General features: G+C 32.0%; 2 protein-coding genes across 2 annotated transcripts in view; both read left to right on the top strand.

Moving 5' to 3' along the window:
• Positions 1-21,080, top strand: part of LOC128171227 (uncharacterized) — a 230,622-nt gene that overhangs the window by 7,858 nt on the left and 201,684 nt on the right. The gene's annotated exons all lie outside the window — the stretch shown is intronic.
• Positions 1,131-5,568, top strand: LOC128171217 (uncharacterized). The gene is made up of 3 exons (XM_052836964.1): positions 1,131-1,482; positions 2,446-2,619; positions 5,167-5,568. Exons 1-3 carry the CDS (start codon positions 1,179-1,181, stop codon positions 5,415-5,417), a joined length of 729 nt encoding a protein of 242 aa, XP_052692924.1. The 5' UTR covers positions 1,131-1,178; the 3' UTR covers positions 5,418-5,568.

Genomic DNA, 21,080 nt, shown 5'->3' with positions numbered 1-21,080 from the left:
CTTCCAGAGTGATACACTAGACTATTAGCCCCGCGTTTCGTGTTGCCCACTGCAGAATGAATCCAGAGCTATCCGCTATTACATGTATGGCATTGTAGCCAAAGAAAAATGTAATATATGTTTCATAACATTTTAAATATTCAAAGAATTAGCGAATGTATTTCTGTCATAAACAAGTCTATTTTTTGACGTGTTAATGTTTTACAATTAACTTCAAAATTTGTGTAAAAAGTCGATCGACGTCTGTTAGTTTCACTATATGAAATAAATGTGTACTAAAATGTGACTTAATTATGCTGTATTGCGGCTGGCATTTGTTCCTCGGTAAAGGCCAAACGAGGTGTGTTTGTTGACCCATGAATTGTTAGTAAAAATGAAGCATAAGAAAAACACATCACTAACAAGAACAGAGGTAGCATATAAATATGCCTTTTTCTTTTTGGTTAGATAACGATATCCTTTTACTCACATAAAAGCGACAATAAACACTCAACAATACTTAAAATTAATATTGAGACTATATTTTGGTACACAGAAGCTCACAAAAACAAAGAAACCACAAGTCCTTGTTTCTACAATTTCCCAGAGAGGGGTCGAAAATTTGTTTTGTGTCTAATTGTATAACAAGGTTTTTGCTCGTGTATTTTCCTTCCGAAAGCAGTTCATTCTATAAAATATTCAATAATAATTTGAAAATAATTTTAAATACATTTAGTGATGATTTCTTAAATAAACAAATCACAACAATTATGTGAAAATAAGGTTATTCAGCTTTACAATATATCCACTTCATCCCATTTATTTTCAGACTGAAAGCTAGGAACTTTAGTTAGGCCATCAGTACTCAGTGGGATACCGAGTATTCTACCAGGTAGTTTCTCCGGACAAAAATTGATAGCAAAATCAATATCATTTTGTTCGTCTTTATCATAAATAAATACATAGAGACCATGAAATAAAGTTATGCAAACAATACAATATATAAAATTTTTGAATGTGAATTACTAAATGGACAGATTGTTTACCTTTGTTTATTCTACACAAATATAATGGTTGAAACGATTACTGATACAGCTTTATAAATGCTGCTTAGAAGATAAGATCTGCACTTTCAATATTTAAATCCCAGAGCCTGTATTTCTCATCATCTTAACAATTTTTTTTATATATTGTTTACTATGGATAAGGAAATGTCACGAAACACATATGCAGCCTTATTTCTGTTTGTACACATAATTCGCAGTGCGGAAACTGGCTTCAATAGTAATTACGCCATTGAAACAAATGATTATCCAAAATCTTCGTGTCACGAACTATCCAGTGTAAAAAGTATGATCAGGTGTCTAGCCACATGCGTAGCCACAATGGATGAGATCGTCATGATCAGCCACGATGACTCTACAAGCACCTGTATGTGTTGCAATGACGTCACAGGAAGTGACATAACTGGTTCAAATTGGAAGTCATATGTCCCTCGTACATGTAAGTAATTCTTAAAGAAATAACAGCTTTATTTTAGTTGTGACGTGAAGTAAAGTTTGCTTTAATAAAGCAGAATTTAATTCTTATTTTACCTTTTGTGTGTAAAGTGAGAAATTACATTGCCAATTTTTTATCAAAAATATTTATTTCATTATGATATAAAGATACCCTGAACCATCTGCAAAAGGTGGGCACGACACAGGTTATGCAGTATGTATGTGCCTTAATAAAAAAAATACATCGTTCTAATATCCCTTAGTGTTTCATACTTAGAAATATATTATTAAGCTTGTTACAATGCATAATGGATGACAATTAACTTACGTTTTAAATGCTGAAATAATATTTTTTCTTGAATTTATGGTTTCTTTTTTACACCATACATTCTTTTTATTTTTTTCTCATATAATGTTTTCTAAATGCATTGACCCATGAGTAACAATGAAAATGAAAATTATATTTTTGTTTCATTATCTCTATGTTATACTAAATCAATCAAAAATCGAAATGCATCGTATTTCTTCAATATTGTTGTAAACATTATTAAGGTAATGTATCATTATCAAACGGAATATCACTAAATTAAAAACTTCAAAGGTCAATGATTTGTATAATTGCAATGAGTAAAAGTTATGTTCTCTTTTTTAATAAAAGTTAATTATTTTCATTTACATGCAATAAATCCGCACAGTTCTTAAAGAGTTAAAACTGACCTTGAGTAGGAAAAGTATGAATTAAAAGACTACAGTTCTCTAAAACGTTTCAGCAAAATATTCAAAATGTAAGTCTTTGATAGCAGATTGGTATTTTTTTTTATTTTTTTCCATTGGTGCACCTATTTTGACATCGACTTCAGTGCTATTATCAGTAAGTTAGTTAATAACAATCGAAAATTGTATCACATATGAGGCTAGAAATTATACTCTGCTTAAAGTAGTGATATATTAGCTTTGTATTTTGTAGTACCCTGTGCTGAAGGCTATGCGAATTACAAGTTGATGTCAGACGAAATATGTCTGAAGTATTTCCCAGTGCCTGTAACGTATTCAACAGCTCAATCCAACTGTCAAGCTGAAGGTGCCGATCTCATAAAGATCGATTCCCAGGAAAAGTACGACATATTCAACTATTTCCATGGTATATAATTTTTTTTAAATTTTGAGTCGATAAAATGGCACGGTAATTTTGACAGCTCGCTAATAACAAATTATTGAGATTTTTTATATACAAATGTAGATTATTAAAAAAAGTCGATTTGAAATTAGAGAAAAATGATCAAATCAATTTAAGTTAAATTTTGACACTGAGTTTATTTAAGCAAAAAATGATCTTCAAATTACTTCTTTGCTGTTTACTATCCTAAAATAGTCCCAGTATGTATATTTTGAATATACCGATCATGACTGTAATGGCGTAAAAATAAAGTCTTAACAAACATCAATGGGCTACAATCAAGACATAATTGGTTATTAACGTTATCATTTGAGAATGGTTTTTGCGCTGGGATTTGCAAAAAAAAATTTCAATCTTTAATCAGTCTTTGAGGTATCTGTGTTGTGATTTTATTCAAAATCAATATTTGCCGCAACATATTTTTACTTGACAAATTAGAGTCTTATGAGAATAATGTATTGACGTGGCATAAAACGAATACCACAAGCAGTTCCTGTTGGTTTTAGACACCTGTAAATCGTTATGTGGATAACAGTACGTTATATCTAGAATACTTCCGCCGTATATAATTGGTGAATTTATAAAATAAATCAAATTGTTTCGTATTTGACAAACAACATGTTCTAAAATATATTGGGAAGGTGAAAAAAGTAAAAACCTAAGCTCGATTCGAATTTCTAACTTACAGGTGATATGTCACAAAAGAGGGTTGTCCTATAAAAACCTTTCATACATTTTTTCTCTTAAAAAATATTAGCCAACCAGATACAACAATAACCAAAAGAGTAGGATCACTAATAAAAAGCATTTTATTTATATAAAAAATCAATTTTACATGATCCCTGGACCAAACCTGGAATTCTAGATCTTATATTAAAATTCAATCATTTTATAACATTTAAGGACGATGGACCCAGTTTCATTTTTGCAGATTTATCGCACAGCTAAAAGGAGTAATTGATGCGAACATCGAAATCTCAATATTACGTCACAATCACTAAAAGTCGATGAAAAATAGCTTATGACGAAATATATAGCTGTTCAACGTCATCAATACACACTTCATGTAGTGCAAGTAGTTGCCGACCTTGCTATTAATGAAAATGCTAAAATATACATTTCAACATTATTAAACATGCACAAAATATCTTTAAGTGATGTCAAGTACTGTGGTGAATTTATATTAGTTTAAGCCAATTATAACCAACTACACATGTTAATTTGCAGAATTTGAGCCACTGAACAAATCATTTACATTTCGATCAGCTTCAATACTCGTACGAACAATTGAAGAAAAATAACGACAAACCGCAGTTTGGCATATGCCCCCGTCAAAACAAAGCCAATGACATGATCATTTTTTAAATGATATTAATTCAAAATCATCATAAAAGTGTCATATTTTAATTTGGATAGTAAATCTATGGCAGCTTTTTAAAAAAAAAATTCTCGCGCAAGAACGTCTTTCCCAAGTATGTTCAATTGAAAAAGAGAAGTAACACAAATTTGAAATTGTCCTTACTAAAAATCAAATTCAATTTTCATGTTATTTTTTGATTGATTTTAATACATCTTTAGTAACTCGAAATCATGTAAAATTTTCATGATAAGCACTATTGTAGAAGGGAATTGGGTCCGTCGTCCTTAACAGTTTTATATTACGTATGAAAAAAACCCCCAGAAACCATAGGGTAGATATACATGTACAACACGAAAAATGGGGTCATTATGAACATTTTGCAGATTTGAAACTCATTCGCAAATGGATGCAATAGAAAAAAGTGATTAATTTAGAGACGACCTTCTATCAAAATGGTAACTAGACTATTATAATTTGAATAAAAGATGTTGATCTTAATCGCAAATGGATGATGGTATTGTTTTAAATCTATTACGTTTAAAGTATACTGATTTTCACTTCTCTTATGTGGCTTTTGTTTGCGCTGAAATTAAAATACGATGTATCTATAAGTTAACTAAAAGAATTTTGTCGTATCCGACCTTTAATTTTGCAATAAAATACAATGTAGTTTGAATGTGCACGTGCATATTTCAGACTTTGGTCGAGGAAATTATAATGTTCTGGTGAAGTAATGTTTAAACATTAATATTTATTTTAGTCACTTTAAAAATTCTGTGTATGTTTATAATTCATTGCTCTTTGATTTTCTTTTATAAAAAAACAACATCATACTACAACTTTGTTTCCTTCACTAGATGTTGAATTGGTTACAAGAAAAATGTACTTTTCAGTTTCAAATAAGCGTGTTAAAATACAGATAACACGGAGTCAATTAATAAAAATAATAGTCAAAAGTTAAGGTAAGATTACTTAAATAAGTAACATAAATTTTTAATAGTCAATAAGATGCCAAGACGAATTATGGGTAATCAAAATCAAAGTAATAATAAGTCACATAATTATTTTTTTTTTCACTCTATCAGGTCGGTCTTGTACTTTTAAAGTATTATAGAAATGGTAATATTAAAAAATGAAGTATTTTATTTCAGTACCAATTGCAAACAATGCAGTCATTAAACTGTGGGTTCAAGGGGAAAAGGTTGGAGGTCAGTGGCTGTTTGATGACGGAACTCTAATACCTGGTTTCTGTCCCATCAGTATGAGTAATAATCCGGGGGAAGTACATCTTCGGGCCGAAGGATCTACATCGTTTAACTGTGTTGATTTTCATAACGGCGGCCCATTTCATTATTCATGCGAATACCACCGCATGTTATTCTTTAAGAACTTAAAGGAATAAAAATAATGATGGAAACATTGCATATATAATATAGATTGATGCCACTGAAAATCAAAGGCAAAACATTGCCTCAGTTGCGTTTTTCTGTCTTACGTATAAGTGCTTCTTATTTGGGTCGCATATTCAGTGTAAATTAAAATGATAAATCATACATTGTTTTGTTCAACGGGTTTTCTTTTATGAATATGCAGAAATACCCCAGATTCATAAATACGTATAATTATGCATATTTATCAAAATCGATGATTTCTTTCTTCCAATGAGTATTTTACAATACCGAATTCTTTCTTAATACCGACATTCAAGATAGTTTGAAAGGGTTAATCAAATATGCTTTTAGAAATTTATGTAGTCATTTAACAATCGCAATTTTTCGGGTCTTTCCGGCAGGCTCGGAAAAACACCTCGAATGTATTACCTGGGAGTCCATGACAATCCACTTTTTATAAAACTTGATATAAATACAACACATTTTATGATCTGTTGAGATGCAAGCTAGACTTCATTAAAGTAAATGATACACTCTAAAATATAACAGAGAAGCGATTTATAAGGCTTTCTAGCCGACCCTTATGTTAAGCAAGCGACTCAATTTTGTATAAAATTCTATCACGGTGATGTTAATACATTCGAGGTGTTTTTCCGAGCCTGCCGGAAAGGCCCAAGAAGTTGCGATTGAGTCATTTAAATGATTTTATTTACCATTGAACTTTAATCCAGGTACATGTTAACCGATGAGATGTACAATTGTCAAATCATTAGGGAATATAACAAACTCATCGTAATTTGTTTTGTGAATTAAATACTTGCGTTGATCATTTGAAAACATTTAAGACTATTCTACTTCACTCTTTGCTTAAATAAAGTGTGTTTCAAACCTTGCTCGGTACCAAGAACCAACGGACCAAGCGGATGAAGGGAACCTAATCAGACTAGACAGTAGAATAAAATACAATATACGCACGGAACTGATAGATAGGTCTTAAAGTAGTCGATTAAGTCAAAGTAAGCAATGTTATTACACCTAGAAAGACACAAGTTTTCCTGCCTGTTGTCCAGAATGCCTCTATCAAAAGAATTATATTAATGATGTTAAAGACGTCTGTTCAGAATCCCTTTTTCATATCTGACATAATTAATTTGCTATAGAGTAAAAACATGATTTTACATAGCATCTGAGTGCACTAATTAGTGTCCTTATATTTAGGAGTCAACATTAACGTTTTCTTATAACATGTTTCAGAAACACTGCCATCCCATTTTTGTCGCGTGGTTTCATTTCGATGACTGCAAATTCCCAAGTAATATATATCACTGATGCATGCACGGGTCTTTGGAATTGAAAGTGTTAATCGATTAAGTATTGGACCAATCATTTAGGTCAGCAATAGATCCTTTTAAGATTTGACCAGATTGAATATACCCCAGAACACTGTTGGATATTTATGTAATTACACCTCTTGCCAATCAAACCCTGATAAGTTTGATCATTCAATCTAAAAACAAAGACAATGCGACAAAATGGCTGTTACACGGTTGCCTCGGTACTGACTTTTAAAGGAATTGTGTTTGTCATCGTTCAATTCAATGATATTTTACAATCTTAGTTAGTTTTTTAACTACATCATAATAGAATATTAAATACCACCATGTTTATAGGCAATGGTTTCATAATAAATTTGTGGATCCAAGAAAGGGGAATAAAGTGGGGAATGAGTGGTACTTTTATGATGAGTTCAAAATGTCAAAAGACTTAAATGCGACCTGTACACCTATTTTTAACAACTCTGAAGATGAATTAGATCTTCGAGTAAGAAGGTATAGCACTTTTTTTCTGTAAAGACATACGTCAAATTCAAAGGTACAGTTCTATCTGGAAACAATACCACCAGTTAACTATATGCTGTACCGATCAGACCCAACATATCAGAGAGTGAACCGCAACTAAACCCTGGTATTACTTTCTGGGTTGCCTATACACTTTCTCGGTAACACTGCTGTTCAAATTTGCCAACTATAAGTTTTAAATTAAGATACGTACATGGTCGGTCATCAAAAAAAGCGTACTTAAGCAAGTTTTTTGGAAGTATATCAACTCCTTCAGCGTATTTTAAGCGTCAGATAAGTATCTCAATGGTTATCTATAGCTGCCACAACATTTATAAAAGTCGCCAATACATACTATTCTTCAATTAATGTCGTCCACGATCGCGTTTCCTTGCATGCCAAGTTGCGTATTCGAGCTATCTTACTGATATTAAAACCAGTTTAACGGATGTAATGCTGCACAATGAATAATATCAAAATCCATCGCATATAATTCCAGTGTTAAGTAATTGTAAACAATTTGTTTTCGTAATAATTTCATGATCTGGAAAAAGAATACGCAAGTGTAGTGCACGAATAAGTGGAATAAAGTCCTGTTTTCTTTAATAAAACCATTATATAAAACCTAACAGTAAGATGTCAAGACGAGTAAAAAGAAAAAAAACACGCTAACACATTTCATAGACTAACCAGTTGTTCAATAAACGTTTCCTATGTTATAGGTATCATACTCCGTATATTATCACGTACGAATTTGATCATTAGAAAATATTAAATTTCAATTTTTAATTTGTACTCACAGTGCGGCTAATTCCAATCTATAAATGTCTTAAGGAATCGATTAGAGAAAGTATAGATAAAACACACAAGAATTGTCGATGATAAAAACACGTTCGATTTACCTATGAAAAAGACACTGTCGCCTTCTAAAAAATAAACTACTCTAGCATAACCCATCCTATAAAATCCAGGAAAATTTAAGCAGAACAGGTTGTTCTTTAAATTAAATATTCAAAATACGAACTGCAACAAGCTAAAAACACACAGGGAAAAAAATGCAAATCCTTGAAATAACTTGTATAACTTAGATTTTACAACCAAGTCAATTGTCAATTAATCATTCATACCATTATTCTTTTTTAAGGTATGATTTCGAATGAATTTTTTTTATTCGACATGATAGAAAAAAGTAGCTGTTGGATATATGTGATATACAAACACTTCTGTACACTACTTATTCTCAAAGCATTCTTTGTTTAAGATAAAAAACCATACTGTATCAAGCATAACACGATTGTGCAACATTTTAAAACAGTGACCGTCGGACCAATCTGGTGCACCTAAAGGGGCTATAAGATTAATATTTAGATATCCATGTAAATGGAATTTGAAAATCAAACACCTCTAAATTAAAAAAAATACTATGCTTTAATATGTTATAGTAAGCTCCTCAAGATTGAAAACAGGTAAATTTATTATTACATGAAAAAAACCAAAATCGTGACCACGTCAATTTAAAGAATTATCAAATCATGGAATATAATTACATGTATATATCTCTAATTTCAAATAGATTCATTTCAAAAACAAACACGAAATAGAATGATACAACGAACTATTGTTCAGGTGAGCGATGTGACCAACGGGTCTTTTGTTATTAGTAGAAATCAAAGTAACATTAAGTCAGATGCTTATATGCAGATCCAGATACTTATAAATACAATAAAGGCAAATGTAAAATGCTAATATATATGTTTTATTTTGTTGATCATGGAATATAATTACATGTATATGACTCTAATTTCAAATAGATTCATTTCAAAAACAAGTCAGATGCTTTTATGCAGATCCAGATACTTATAAATACAATGAAGGCAAATGTAAAATGCTAATATATATGTTTTATTTTGTTGATCATGGAATATAATTACATGTATATGACTCTAATTTCAAATAGATTCATTTCAAAAACAAACACGAAATAGAATGATACAACGAACTATTGTTCAGGTGAGCGATGTGACCAACGGGTCTCTTGTTATTAGTAGAAATCAAAGAAACATTAAGTCAGATGCTTATACAGAGGGTCACGTGACGGGCTCACAGGTAGACGCTACTTTCGAGCTCCGTAGTTTTGATCAAATTTTCTTGGATTTTGACGACGAATTGATATAATTAATGGTTTTTGTGGACTTGCATTGACTTTAAGATATACCTGACAATTTTCCTGGCGTTAATGTGAGTTTATGTGTTTTTTGTATATATAATACCATTATTTGTGTATACCCGAGACTCGGTGATTAGTTCTCAGAATGTCGCAAATCTCGAAACCGGTCTATTTAAAGAACAGCGAAATCCTCGCTCCAGCGGTGGGTAAAATTACTAATTATCTATTAGTACAGTGTGTTACCAAAGTGGTCGGAGATACCGTTAAATGTATACAGTTAGATAGAGATTTATGGAGAATCTATTTGACCACCAAAGAGGGCAGGGACAAACTATTGCTGCAAGGCATAGACGTAGATGATCAGCATATCAGTGTCTATGATTCCAATCCGTATTCTACAGGACTGGAAGCGCCCGATGACAAATCTTTAAAAATCACAATCTGCGGTGTTCCTCTTTCAGTGGATGATATCGCCGTTTTCGAAATGTTATCGAAATTGAAGGTTTCTCCCAAAACAGAAATGTATTATGAAAAAATTAGAAATCCTGAAACCAAAAAAATGACAAGTGTACTAAACGGCAACCGCTTTTTGTACATTGAGCCAATTCCATCAAACACATATCTACCTAGAAACGTATATTGTGCGGGGCTGAAATGTAAACTCTTTCATCAGGACCAGCATGTCGACAAACCAATAATAACGTGTACCAAATGTTGGCAAAATGGGCACAATAGATTTAATTGCAAAAATGAACCATGCTGCGCAGTGTGCAAAAAGTCGGGGCATAAACCTGGGTGCGACAAATGTGAATTCTACATTCCAGAAAAACCAAAAAACCTCAAAACCTTTCAGGGAGAAAAAGATGTTCTTTCAAATTTTTATCCTTGTGAGATGAAAATCTTTGGGGAGACCTTTAAGTCGGCGGAGCAGGCTTTCCAGACCACGAAGGCGCTTAGATCAGGCGATGTTGTTGCAGCGGAGCGCATAAGGAACTCCAAAACGGCGCTTGAAGCTAAACGCATCGGCAATCTAGTCCAAAAATCTTCTCAATGGAAAGACACGGAAAGGGATGTGATGGAACAAATTATCTCTGCTAAAATAAATCAATGCGAGGAAATGAGGGACACTCTTAGTTCCTGCAAACCATCGGTGATCTTTGGTCACCCAGTATACGACATGTACTGGGGCACTGCTCTATCATACGAGGAAACCGTCAAAACCTCACCGAGGGCCTGGCCAGGAAAGAACATCATGGGGGACATCATTGCCCACGCAGCGAAAAATTTACGAAAGAGCATTAAAAAGAAAAAGTCATCAGAAAAACGGTAACTTCTTCAAATACATGTTTGTTTGTTAAATGAACTCATCGACCATTTTTGAATGTCAACTTTAAAGTTATTGTCGCTGAACGCACGCGGACTTAATGATTACTGTAAAAGGCAAACTTTATATGACTGGCTTAGAGATATTAAGTGCCAAATTGTATTCCTACAAGAAACCCATTATATAATTGGAAAAGAAAATATTTACAATGCACGATGGCATGGTTCAAGCTATCATTGTTTTTCTACATCGGCGCATAGTAGAGGTGTTTCTATTTTATTTCAAAAAAAATTATCTCTTATTATACATAATGTACATAAATCAGATGATGGAAGAATATTGTTAATCAATATTGAATATGAACAAAATATAATTACACTTGTTAATATATATGCACCTAATTCAGAAAGTGAACGATGTAAATTTTTTAAAAAACTTACATCATGGGTATCTCAGTATTGTTTAAATGAAGAAAATATTATCATTGTTGGAGATTTTAATTCATCCTATATTGCCAAAAACAGAAGTTCGAAAAGTATAGATAATATGAAATATAAATTTAGTCTAACTGATATATGGGACAAAATTAATCCCAAAAAAGAGGGAAATACTTGGTGTGATTCAAACAATAACCCGAAAAGTAGAATAGATTATATTTTTTCTACTGAAGATTTATGTTATCCTATTGAAAAAATCTTTCTTAGAAAACCCCCAGATGTTTCAACTTCTAGAATGAGTGATCACATGGCCTTCATTTTGTATTGTACAGTATCAACAAATAGGAGGGGTAGTGGCTATTGGAAAATGAATACGTCAATTTTACATGACATAAATTTTTGTAACATTATTAACAATTTTTTTGACCAGATACCTGAGAGCATAAGTAAGGAAAACGACCCACAAGTACGATGGGAAATCATTAAATATCAGTTAAAAAAACTATGTATCGAGTACTCGATCAAGAAAAATAAAAGCATACAAACCCGTATAAAAAAAATTGAAAAAGAAATTGAGGATATTGAACTTTCCGATTTAGAAAATAAAAAGGTTAAATATAAACAGAATCTTGTAAAAGAAATAGATACTCTGTATGCATATAAAACTAAAGGGGCAAAGGTAAGAGCTAGAGCTCATTGGATAGATGAGGGCGAAAAGAATACCGCATACTTTCTAAGATTAGAAAATAAACATCAATCACACAATGTAATAAATAAATTATCAATGGGAGGAAACAGCTTAAATGAAACACATGACATTCTAAACGCATTAAGTTCTTATTATGAAAAGCTGTACGCGTCTGATCATATCTCATTATACGATATTTACCAATACATTGAAAACACGGAACTAACAAATTATTTATCTGATGAAGACAAAGAAATCTGTGATAAGATCCCCACTATCGATGAATGTGCGGAAGCCGTATATAACATGAAATTAAACAAATCACCGGGTTTAGATGGAATTCCTATAGAATTTTATAAAATGTTTTGGAAACGTATAAAACTTTATCTATATGCAAGTCTTGTAAGGTCTTTCGAAGTGGGTGAACTATCATCCTCTCAGCGGGCTTCTGTAATATCGCTTATACACAAAAAAGGGACCCTATTAAATCTTGATAACTATCGTCCAATAAGTCTTACAAATTGTGATTATAAAATTCTAGCTTTTGTATTTGCAAAGAGGCTCCAAAAAATAATGAATAAACTTATAAATAGAAATCAAACTGGGTACATCAAAGGAAGATTTATAGGGGAAAATGCCAGGTTGGTTCTAGATATTTATGATTATTGTGAAGAAAATAATGAGGAAGGAATTCTATTATTTACTGATTTAAAGAAAGCATTCGATTCAGTTGAATGGGATTTTTTGTTTAAAACACTTAAAAAATTTAATTTCGGAAGTAATTTCTTAAAGTGGATAAAAATTTTATATACAAAGCCATGCTTTCATGTAAAAAATAATAATTGGCTGACTAGAAGGTGTAAAATGTCACGAGGCATAAGACAAGGATGTCCTGTCTCTGCTTTACTATTTATCTTTGTTATAGAAATTTTGGTATTAAAAATCAATGCGTCTGAAAGTATACAGGGATTTAATTTAGGACAAACAAATAAAATAAAATGCGTACAGCATGCAGATGACTGTACGTTTCCATTAAAAAATGTAGAATCATTAAAAGATGCCATAAGAATTATAGAAAAGTTTGGGAGAATGTCCGGTACTAAATTGAATATAGAAAAAACAGAAGGTATCCTTTTGGGACCACTGAAAAACTCGCTACAATATGTAGATGGTATTAAAATGACAAATAATCCAGTTAAATCACTTGGAATTTTCTTAGGACATGACAAAGAAGCTAACGATGAGAAAAATTGGTTGAATAAACTTAAAGAATTCGAGAAAATCCTAGACTCCTGGCGAATTAGAAAGTTGACGCTATTTGGAGAATGCACAGTTATTAATTCTCTAATAGTATCCAAACTATTGTATCTGTTTACAGTTCTGGAAAACCCAAATATTGAATTCATTAAAAAACTAAATAAAATTATTTATAACTTTTTATGGGGTAAGAGAGAGAGGATAAAACGTAAGTCACTTGTAAGATCAATAAACGAAGGTGGTCTTGGCCTTATAGATGAGGAGTGCAAATTAAAAAGTGTAAAAGCGGGATGGATCAAAAGACTCTATAATAAGGAAAGTTCTCTTAGAAAATATATAGAAGACATATTGAAAATTAACGGAATAAATTTTGAATATTTGTTGAGAAGCAATATTGTTAAACCAAATGATCAAAATGTTCTACAAAAATTCCCAAAATTTTACAAAGAAATTATATGCAGTTTTAATGAATGTAAATCCTCACATGTATCACGAAAACAGCTCACCGAAAACTTGTGGTTAAATAATTTTATCAAATGTAAGGAAAAACCACTTTTCCTAGAATCGTGGATAAAAAGTGGTATCCTATATGTTAAAGATATGTTTACAATAGATGGTATAAAAGATTTAAATGATATAACCAAAAATCTTAAATCAAAAAGAAACTATTTATGTGAATATCTTATCATAAAAAACGCTATCAGAAAGTTGAATGTAGATTATTCAAATGTAAACAATACTAACATTCAAAATCCATACTTTCATTTCTGCGGAAAAATAAAACAACCGGAACATGAGAAATCGGGATTCTATTATAAAATTTTATTATCAAAAAAGACACAAAAACCAATAATGGAAGCAAAATGGTCAAAAGAATTTAATATATCAAATGATCAGTGGAAAAATATATACACGGCTAAGATAATAAACGCATTTGATAAGCAAATAGCAGAATTTAACTATAAACTTCTACACAATCAGCTGAACTGCAATTATAATGTAAATAAATGGAATAAAGATGTTGGAAAAAATTGTGTAAGTTGTGAACAAATTGAAAATATAGAACATTTAATATATGGATGTCCTGATACAAAAAGAATATGGGAAAAAGTATCAGAAATATTAAAGTTGAATATAACATGGAAAACAATTGCTGTAGGCTTTTTCTATGAGTTTACAGACACAACGAAAACTCTCAATAATGTCATATCTTGTGTAGGGTATAAGATATATAAATATAAAATGAAGTGTAGACTACAAAACGAAATTCCAAATGAGAATGCGCTTTCAAATGTTCTTAAAACATCTCTTTATTATTATTACTTTACCACAGTGAGTGCAAAAAGTGTCAAATCCAGGTACAAAATTTTGAAAACACTAGCAGACCAATTGTGATTGTATTACTATTTTTTTTCCTTTTCCATATATATTTGTGTATGCATATATATAAAATTTCAAAATATATTTTGATTTATATATTTGTATAATATTGATACGAACACTCTACATGTATCAATGACTGAATGTTATCCCCGTTTCTATTTTACATTACTATTATGATATATACATGACTTTTGTATGCATATAGACAATATGTTAGACAATATTTACGTCTATTTATATATGTTTTAAAAAATACAATCATAAATACTAAAGAAAATATATATATTTTGTACATTTATATACATAATTATTTGATTTATCTATACTGCTGAATAGCACTACTGATCCAGGGGGCCCCAGGCACCCCAGGTGAAGTATATCTTGAGAGCCTCTGCGGAGATATTATCTCGAATTTAAATGTACATTGTTTAATAAAACCTCCTTCAAAAAAAAAAAAAAAAAGTCAGATGCTTATATGCAGATCCAGATACTTATTATTACAATGAAGGCAAATGTAAAATGCTAATATATATGTTTTATTTTGTTGGCGAACGTGGCCACGACCTTAGGACTGCCGTATGTAAAATGGCTAGCCCTATTATTAAAACATTACATTATAAATTACATTGTAGATTACAGTATGCATTACATTATACATTACATTATGTGTTACATCATACATTACATTATGAATGTCAACCATTTATGACCATTATATCATCCATCACTCATTATGCAACATCAAGACAATTAGTCAACATTATACATTAAAGCATCATGCTCATTATACATTATGACATTATACATTACATTATTGGCTAAATGATTTTGAAAGAAAAATCGCCCCATGGTTGTTCGAGTAATGAGAGAACAACCACCGCCAATGACATTGGAGGATTAGTGACGCTTAGTACATTGGCCGTGTCCTACGTTTGCCATTAATTGAGCAGATTTGATGCAATGTACTTTGCAAATTGTATAGTAGTTTGTCATTTCCAAGTTCAGTTAGATGAACTCCGTCTTTTCTGAATAAGCCATAAGAATTCTATGCAATTTCTTGATACCTGATGTAAAAACAATCATTTTGTACAAACAATTTGCTCATAAAGCTGTTAATTCTTTCGGCTGCAAAGTTCTGAGATTTTACATTATTGCTATAATGCCCTGGAGATCTAGGAAGAATATGAGACCAACCAATAATGGTATTCTGAAGCTTGGTCTGAATTCTTTGAAATATTTCTTTCATTTTTGTACGCAAGCCAAGAAGTGGAACATTACCAATATCATTTCCCCCACAGTGAATGATTAAAATATTAGGAGACGGTTCGTACCTCAACAGCAACTGAATTCGAGGGAACAACTTATTCAACGTTAAATTGCCCTTGCCTTGCCAAAGGATACGATAATTTTGTCGTTGAAGTCCAAGATGAGGTTTTACTTCAGAAAGGCGAGTGCGTTGGAAAGCCCACTTGATAATAGATGAACCTATTATCCAAATGTTCCCCTCTTGACCTATATATGATAACAAATATGTAGATAAGGAAAAAAAAACAAAAATTCTTACTGATTCGAATTGTTTAAATTCTAATGTAGCTTTTTGTACGCATTTGATGACCATCGATCTTTTTTCATAATTTCTGAATCAGAATGACCTTTAAAAACTATCAGAAGCAGCCCCTTTTCGAAAAGAGTGGGAAGTGTAGAGCTAATTTCAAAGACCTATGATAACTATTGATTTATTTAGTACTGACGTAAACTGATAGCACGTAAGTGGACTGCCATCAATGTGAATAAAGAGTTGCCAACAAATATGTGGCCTGACCGACAGATATCATAGTCAAAGCAAAATAGGGCAAATAGCTTGAATATCGGATTCAACCAACTGAATTGATGAACCTTTTCCTGATTGGTCAGTTTTAGAAAACGGAACAGTAAGTTTTAATTAATAGTTTCCTCTCAGCTATGTTAAGGAAGATCTAAGAATTCTACCACGTGTGATTTAGAAAAATTTGCATAAGCCCCGCCCCTTATTCATGAGATTTTACGAGATATGGGTATTTCGGTAATTAACAAACATCTACCAAAATGAATTTGATTAATTATTGTGTTTGAATGGTTCAAGAAAGGTGTACTGAAATAAATTCATAAACTATTCTTTATATCTCGCTAAATCATGAAATTCATAGGCGTCGGAAGCAAATTGAAAGTGGGGGGCTAGACTAATCCTCAGAAATATTGAGAAAAAAGTAATTCCCAAAATCATGGAAATCCTTATCCGTGGGGGGGGGGGGGGGGGGGGGGGGGGGGGTATACCTATACTTCCAAAAAAAAAAATTTACTTACCAAAATTTTTTTTCTCAAAATCATGAAATTCCTAATCCGTGGGGGGGGGGGGCTAGTATGCTTCTGAATCTAACCTCTCAATCTTTCAAGGTAAATTTAGGAACAATAGTCTTTCCTGCGAGAAAAAGTGGGGGGGGGGGGGGGGCTGAACCCTCTATCATGCTGGTCGTCTGATGACGTGTCGAGGCTGACTACGTCACATCGGCGCTTGCAGCTGTGATCAGAATAAACATGTGGAATTCAGTGATATATCTCGGAATTGAACTCGTTTACAACCAGCGTGGACAGAAATCGGCATAGGATTCAACCGAACAAGGTAAGATTTATCTGTACTTCCCCTAGATATTGTTTTATATTATTTAATATTGTTGGATGGAACGGAAACGGAGTGAAATTCCTCGGCTTTGATTTTGTTTACTTGTTTACATTTGTTTTTCATGTAATATTGTGTTCAAACATCAGTTTGGTGACTCAGTCAGGCAAAGTAATTGTTCTGCGTTTCGCTAGCCTAGTTTTGATCATAAAGAGCATTGAGGCTTATTGTAGCTTTTTACTGGTATCATATCGCGGTAATATTAGTTTGCATTTCCTCCATGTTCAAAGTACACAATAAAAAGTCCATGGCCAAACACTGTATGTGCTAGCACTACAAAGATTACTGTGAGAATCTGGAATGATAATGTGATGATTATAGACATGTCAAGATTGTAATGTTGTTTAAGTAAATCGAAATGTGTTATTTTATTCAGCTTTCTTTTATGAAGATCTAATTAATTTTATTTATTAAATAAGACAAAATTAAAGTGTGTTCAAAGTGAATTTCCACACATTTTAAAGAATAAACATTTGATTATGCCTGTTGTAATATCACTGAAATTGAAACCGCCATTAATATGCCCAATAATAGAGTAATGTTTAATTTTCATGTAACACAATAGCTTGCTAATTATGACACATTATTCATTTTCAGGGTTACTGAGGCAGTAGATGGTCCACTGAAAACACTTGTTGGGATGTTGATAAAATGTAGGTACTATATAAATATTTATTTTACTCACTTACTTCAACTTCATGTATAGTTTTTTTTTAATATCACATTGATAATGATACTAATGTAACCTATTATAATGCATTGATATCTATTGAAATGAAATTTGAAATTGATATATATTCATCATTTCAGGTATTGGTTATCTTATCAACTGGACTACCTCCTAATATCAAAAAGACAGAAGAGAAGAACATGTAGATTCCACATTATGACTGAAAAATACTAAAAATCAGAAAACACTAGTCTTGTTGAACAGTTTGTCACAGAAAAGCAATCTCCATAGTATTTGTAAAGTTGATTATTAAAATAAATTCTTGATAATATTGATATATTGTTTCTTCTTGCTTTCTATAATTAGTACTAAAATATCAATTATAATTACAAGTAGCCTGATTATACATTAAAGAATTTATTCACCAGCATAGTAACATAGATTATTATGAAACATAAATGTGTAAATTACAAACTCAACACTTACACCCCCCCCCCCCCCCCCCCCCAAATAAAGGCAACTGATGAAATTATTTTTTTCCAATTTCAACAATTTTGTAATGATGATTGGTGTGAACAGAAACAATATTTTAACATTATTTTAGTGAAATTCACAGCGTTTAATTATTTTAAGAATGAAAATTAAAATCATGATCTTAGTCAGTGTTGCGTTTGAATTTCACGCAAATATTAATGACGCTGAAAGTGAAATGGGTCAGATAAAATGCAGTAGTGTAAGGGCATACATGTACACTTGATCAAATATATTGAACATTTCCATGTCTTACCATTGTATCCCAATTATATCAAGAAGTGCTGGGAGCTGTATGAAATCGCTACGCATTTCATATAAATAAGCGTTAATTGCGGGAAATCCCTGTAAATTGCTGTTCATACACTGTTTACATTGAATTAAATAATTGTTCTTACTTGAATATTTTAAGCTCCCAGCTTTTTTCGAAAATGTGAAGGTTCATTTTACAAGTTAGAAACAGAAATAACTATATTTGTTTATGTTATGCCCTTGCACTTTGCATTTTTTCGTATTATTCCTGGTTCATCTATTTTTAGCAGTATCACGTGACAGGGTATTCCCAAGAGACTCAAAAATTGCTCATGCGATAACAAATTATTTAATTTGTATAATCGATAAAATATCACTTTCTTTAACAATTTTTGGAGTAGAATACGAAGATTGTTCAACGGCTAACATTTTATGTGATAAATATCGCTATTTTTTTATGGACGCCCTTAACATAGCTGAGCTATTAATTGATTGGTCGTTGATTATCTGTATGTCCTTAATACCAATAATATGGTGAAGTTATTGGTATTGTTCCTTGTAAATTTACCTACTCTCAAAAAGGCATGATTACCAATGAAAATGCACCACAAAATAAGAAGGTTTCAAAATTAGATGAGCAAACATAGCTTGAACTTGATATGAGCTTTTCTAAAATATCTTGAGTTATAGGCAAACGTTGGTCAATTGATTTGCGTGAACGTTTAACACATTCTAAAAGTTTTCTAACTAGGATGTATTTTGTACAATCTTTGGTGCATGAAAGTTTGCATTTGAAAATTATTCCAGCTAAATAGGATGATATTGTACTTTATGCTAAACCTTTCAGGGACATCGATGAAAACACACAAGTGGGAAACTGGAGGACCCCAAATATCGGAAAAACCATAGTCTTTTCGAAAACTTGAAAACATTCTTAAACTTTTATTGTATGAAATTTTTATGTTTGCGGCTACAGAGTTAATGTTAGCAGAGTTAATTTTCTGGAATGGGCAAAAGATGAACGTCCGCTTCCGGTGCAAACTATCTGAACCTTGTCCACTGTCCACGAGAAATAGAATCGGCGATTGAGTTATCATAGCCACTTATATGCCTCGATTTAAAAAATGTATTATTAATCATAGCATAAAAAACTTAAGGGCGGACCAATTGCATTACTCTTTTTGATTTTAATGTCTTCTTGTTGAAAATTGCCACTAAAGCAATATTGTCTGTATGGAACATGATTTTCTTATTGTGGAAATGGCTTTTGAAAAGCATAACTGCCAAAAGTATTGAAATAAGTTCTAAAAAAGTAATATCAGATATAATAGCTGTGTCCTGCCAATCATGAGTTCATTGGAAATAAGCCCACTGACCCTGTAAATAAACGCCGCAGCCAAGTTGTGGATCATATCTGCACTATCCGTATATAGGTGAAGATCAAAATCGGAAAGCCAATTTATTTCTAAAAAAAATTAAGCTTCCGTTTAATTGTTTAAGAAAGCTTAGCCAAACACGAAGGTCACTCTTCATATCTTCATTGACCCTTATGAAATGAGATGGGTGCTTAATACTGCACATAGCGTCACAGAAACGACGGTTAAAAGCAAGGGCTGCAGAAATTGGCTTGGCGCAAAAATTCAAAGTACTTACCAGGGACTGTAGAATTTTAGTGTTATTTTGGATTTGCCCAAAATCTGTAATATACTATGCTTCAGAGCAATTGTTTTATCCTCAGGTATACTTATAACCAATTTTTCTGTGTCGATTTCTATGCCTAGAAAAACCAATGGCTTTTTAGTCTCAACTGTTTTTTCATCTGCTAGCGGAATTCCAAATTCTCTACAAGTATTCTGAAAACTTGACACTAATGATTTGCACCCTTCAATATCTTTGGCTGCAAAAATGAAATCATCAAGGTAATGACTTAATGTATCGTTACCTGTTTTTGTTATTGTCACCCATTCTAGAAAACTCGCAAATTTTTCCCATAGAGCACAAATTATCGAACAACCCATAGGGAGGCACATTAAACTGATTGTTAAATTTAAAACCTAGCAACTCTTGGTCAGCTGGATGTACGAGTAATAAACGAAAAGCTGATTTCACGTCCATTTTTGCAAGAAAAGAGTCTGTACCTAAGTTAGCAATTATTTCTAGAACCTCATCAAACGGTGTGTAATTAATGAACCGTGCAATAATCTGGGTCAATGAAATCAATCACACTACTTCCTTCAGGGAATAATAAATGGTGTATTAAACGCCAACCCCCATCTTTCTTAACAACAATGCCTATAGGTGATAATCTAAAATAAATTATGCATAGGTACTTGATCGCATGGACCTGCAAGATGACCCAATTCAGTTTCTTTTTATATTTTTTGTCTTACTTCCTCTGGGTGCTGTTTGGT

Source organism: Crassostrea angulata, chromosome 2 (assembly GCF_025612915.1).
Source record: "Crassostrea angulata isolate pt1a10 chromosome 2, ASM2561291v2, whole genome shotgun sequence".
Taxonomy (NCBI): domain Eukaryota; kingdom Metazoa; phylum Mollusca; class Bivalvia; order Ostreida; family Ostreidae; genus Magallana; species Magallana angulata.
This window is presented reverse-complemented; position numbering and strand designations above follow the sequence as displayed.

Bases quoted from the DNA above. Each gene is read 5' to 3' on its own strand.
- LOC128171217 (XM_052836964.1), top strand. From the start codon at position 1,179: ATGGATAAGGAAATGTCACGAAACACATATGCAGCCTTATTTCTGTTT. The intron at 1,483-2,445 runs GTAAGTAATTCT...TGTATTTTGTAG, and splicing joins GTCATATGTCCCTCGTACAT to TACCCTGTGCTGAAGGCTAT. The intron at 2,620-5,166 runs GTATATAATTTT...ATTTTATTTCAG, and splicing joins CATATTCAACTATTTCCATG to TACCAATTGCAAACAATGCA.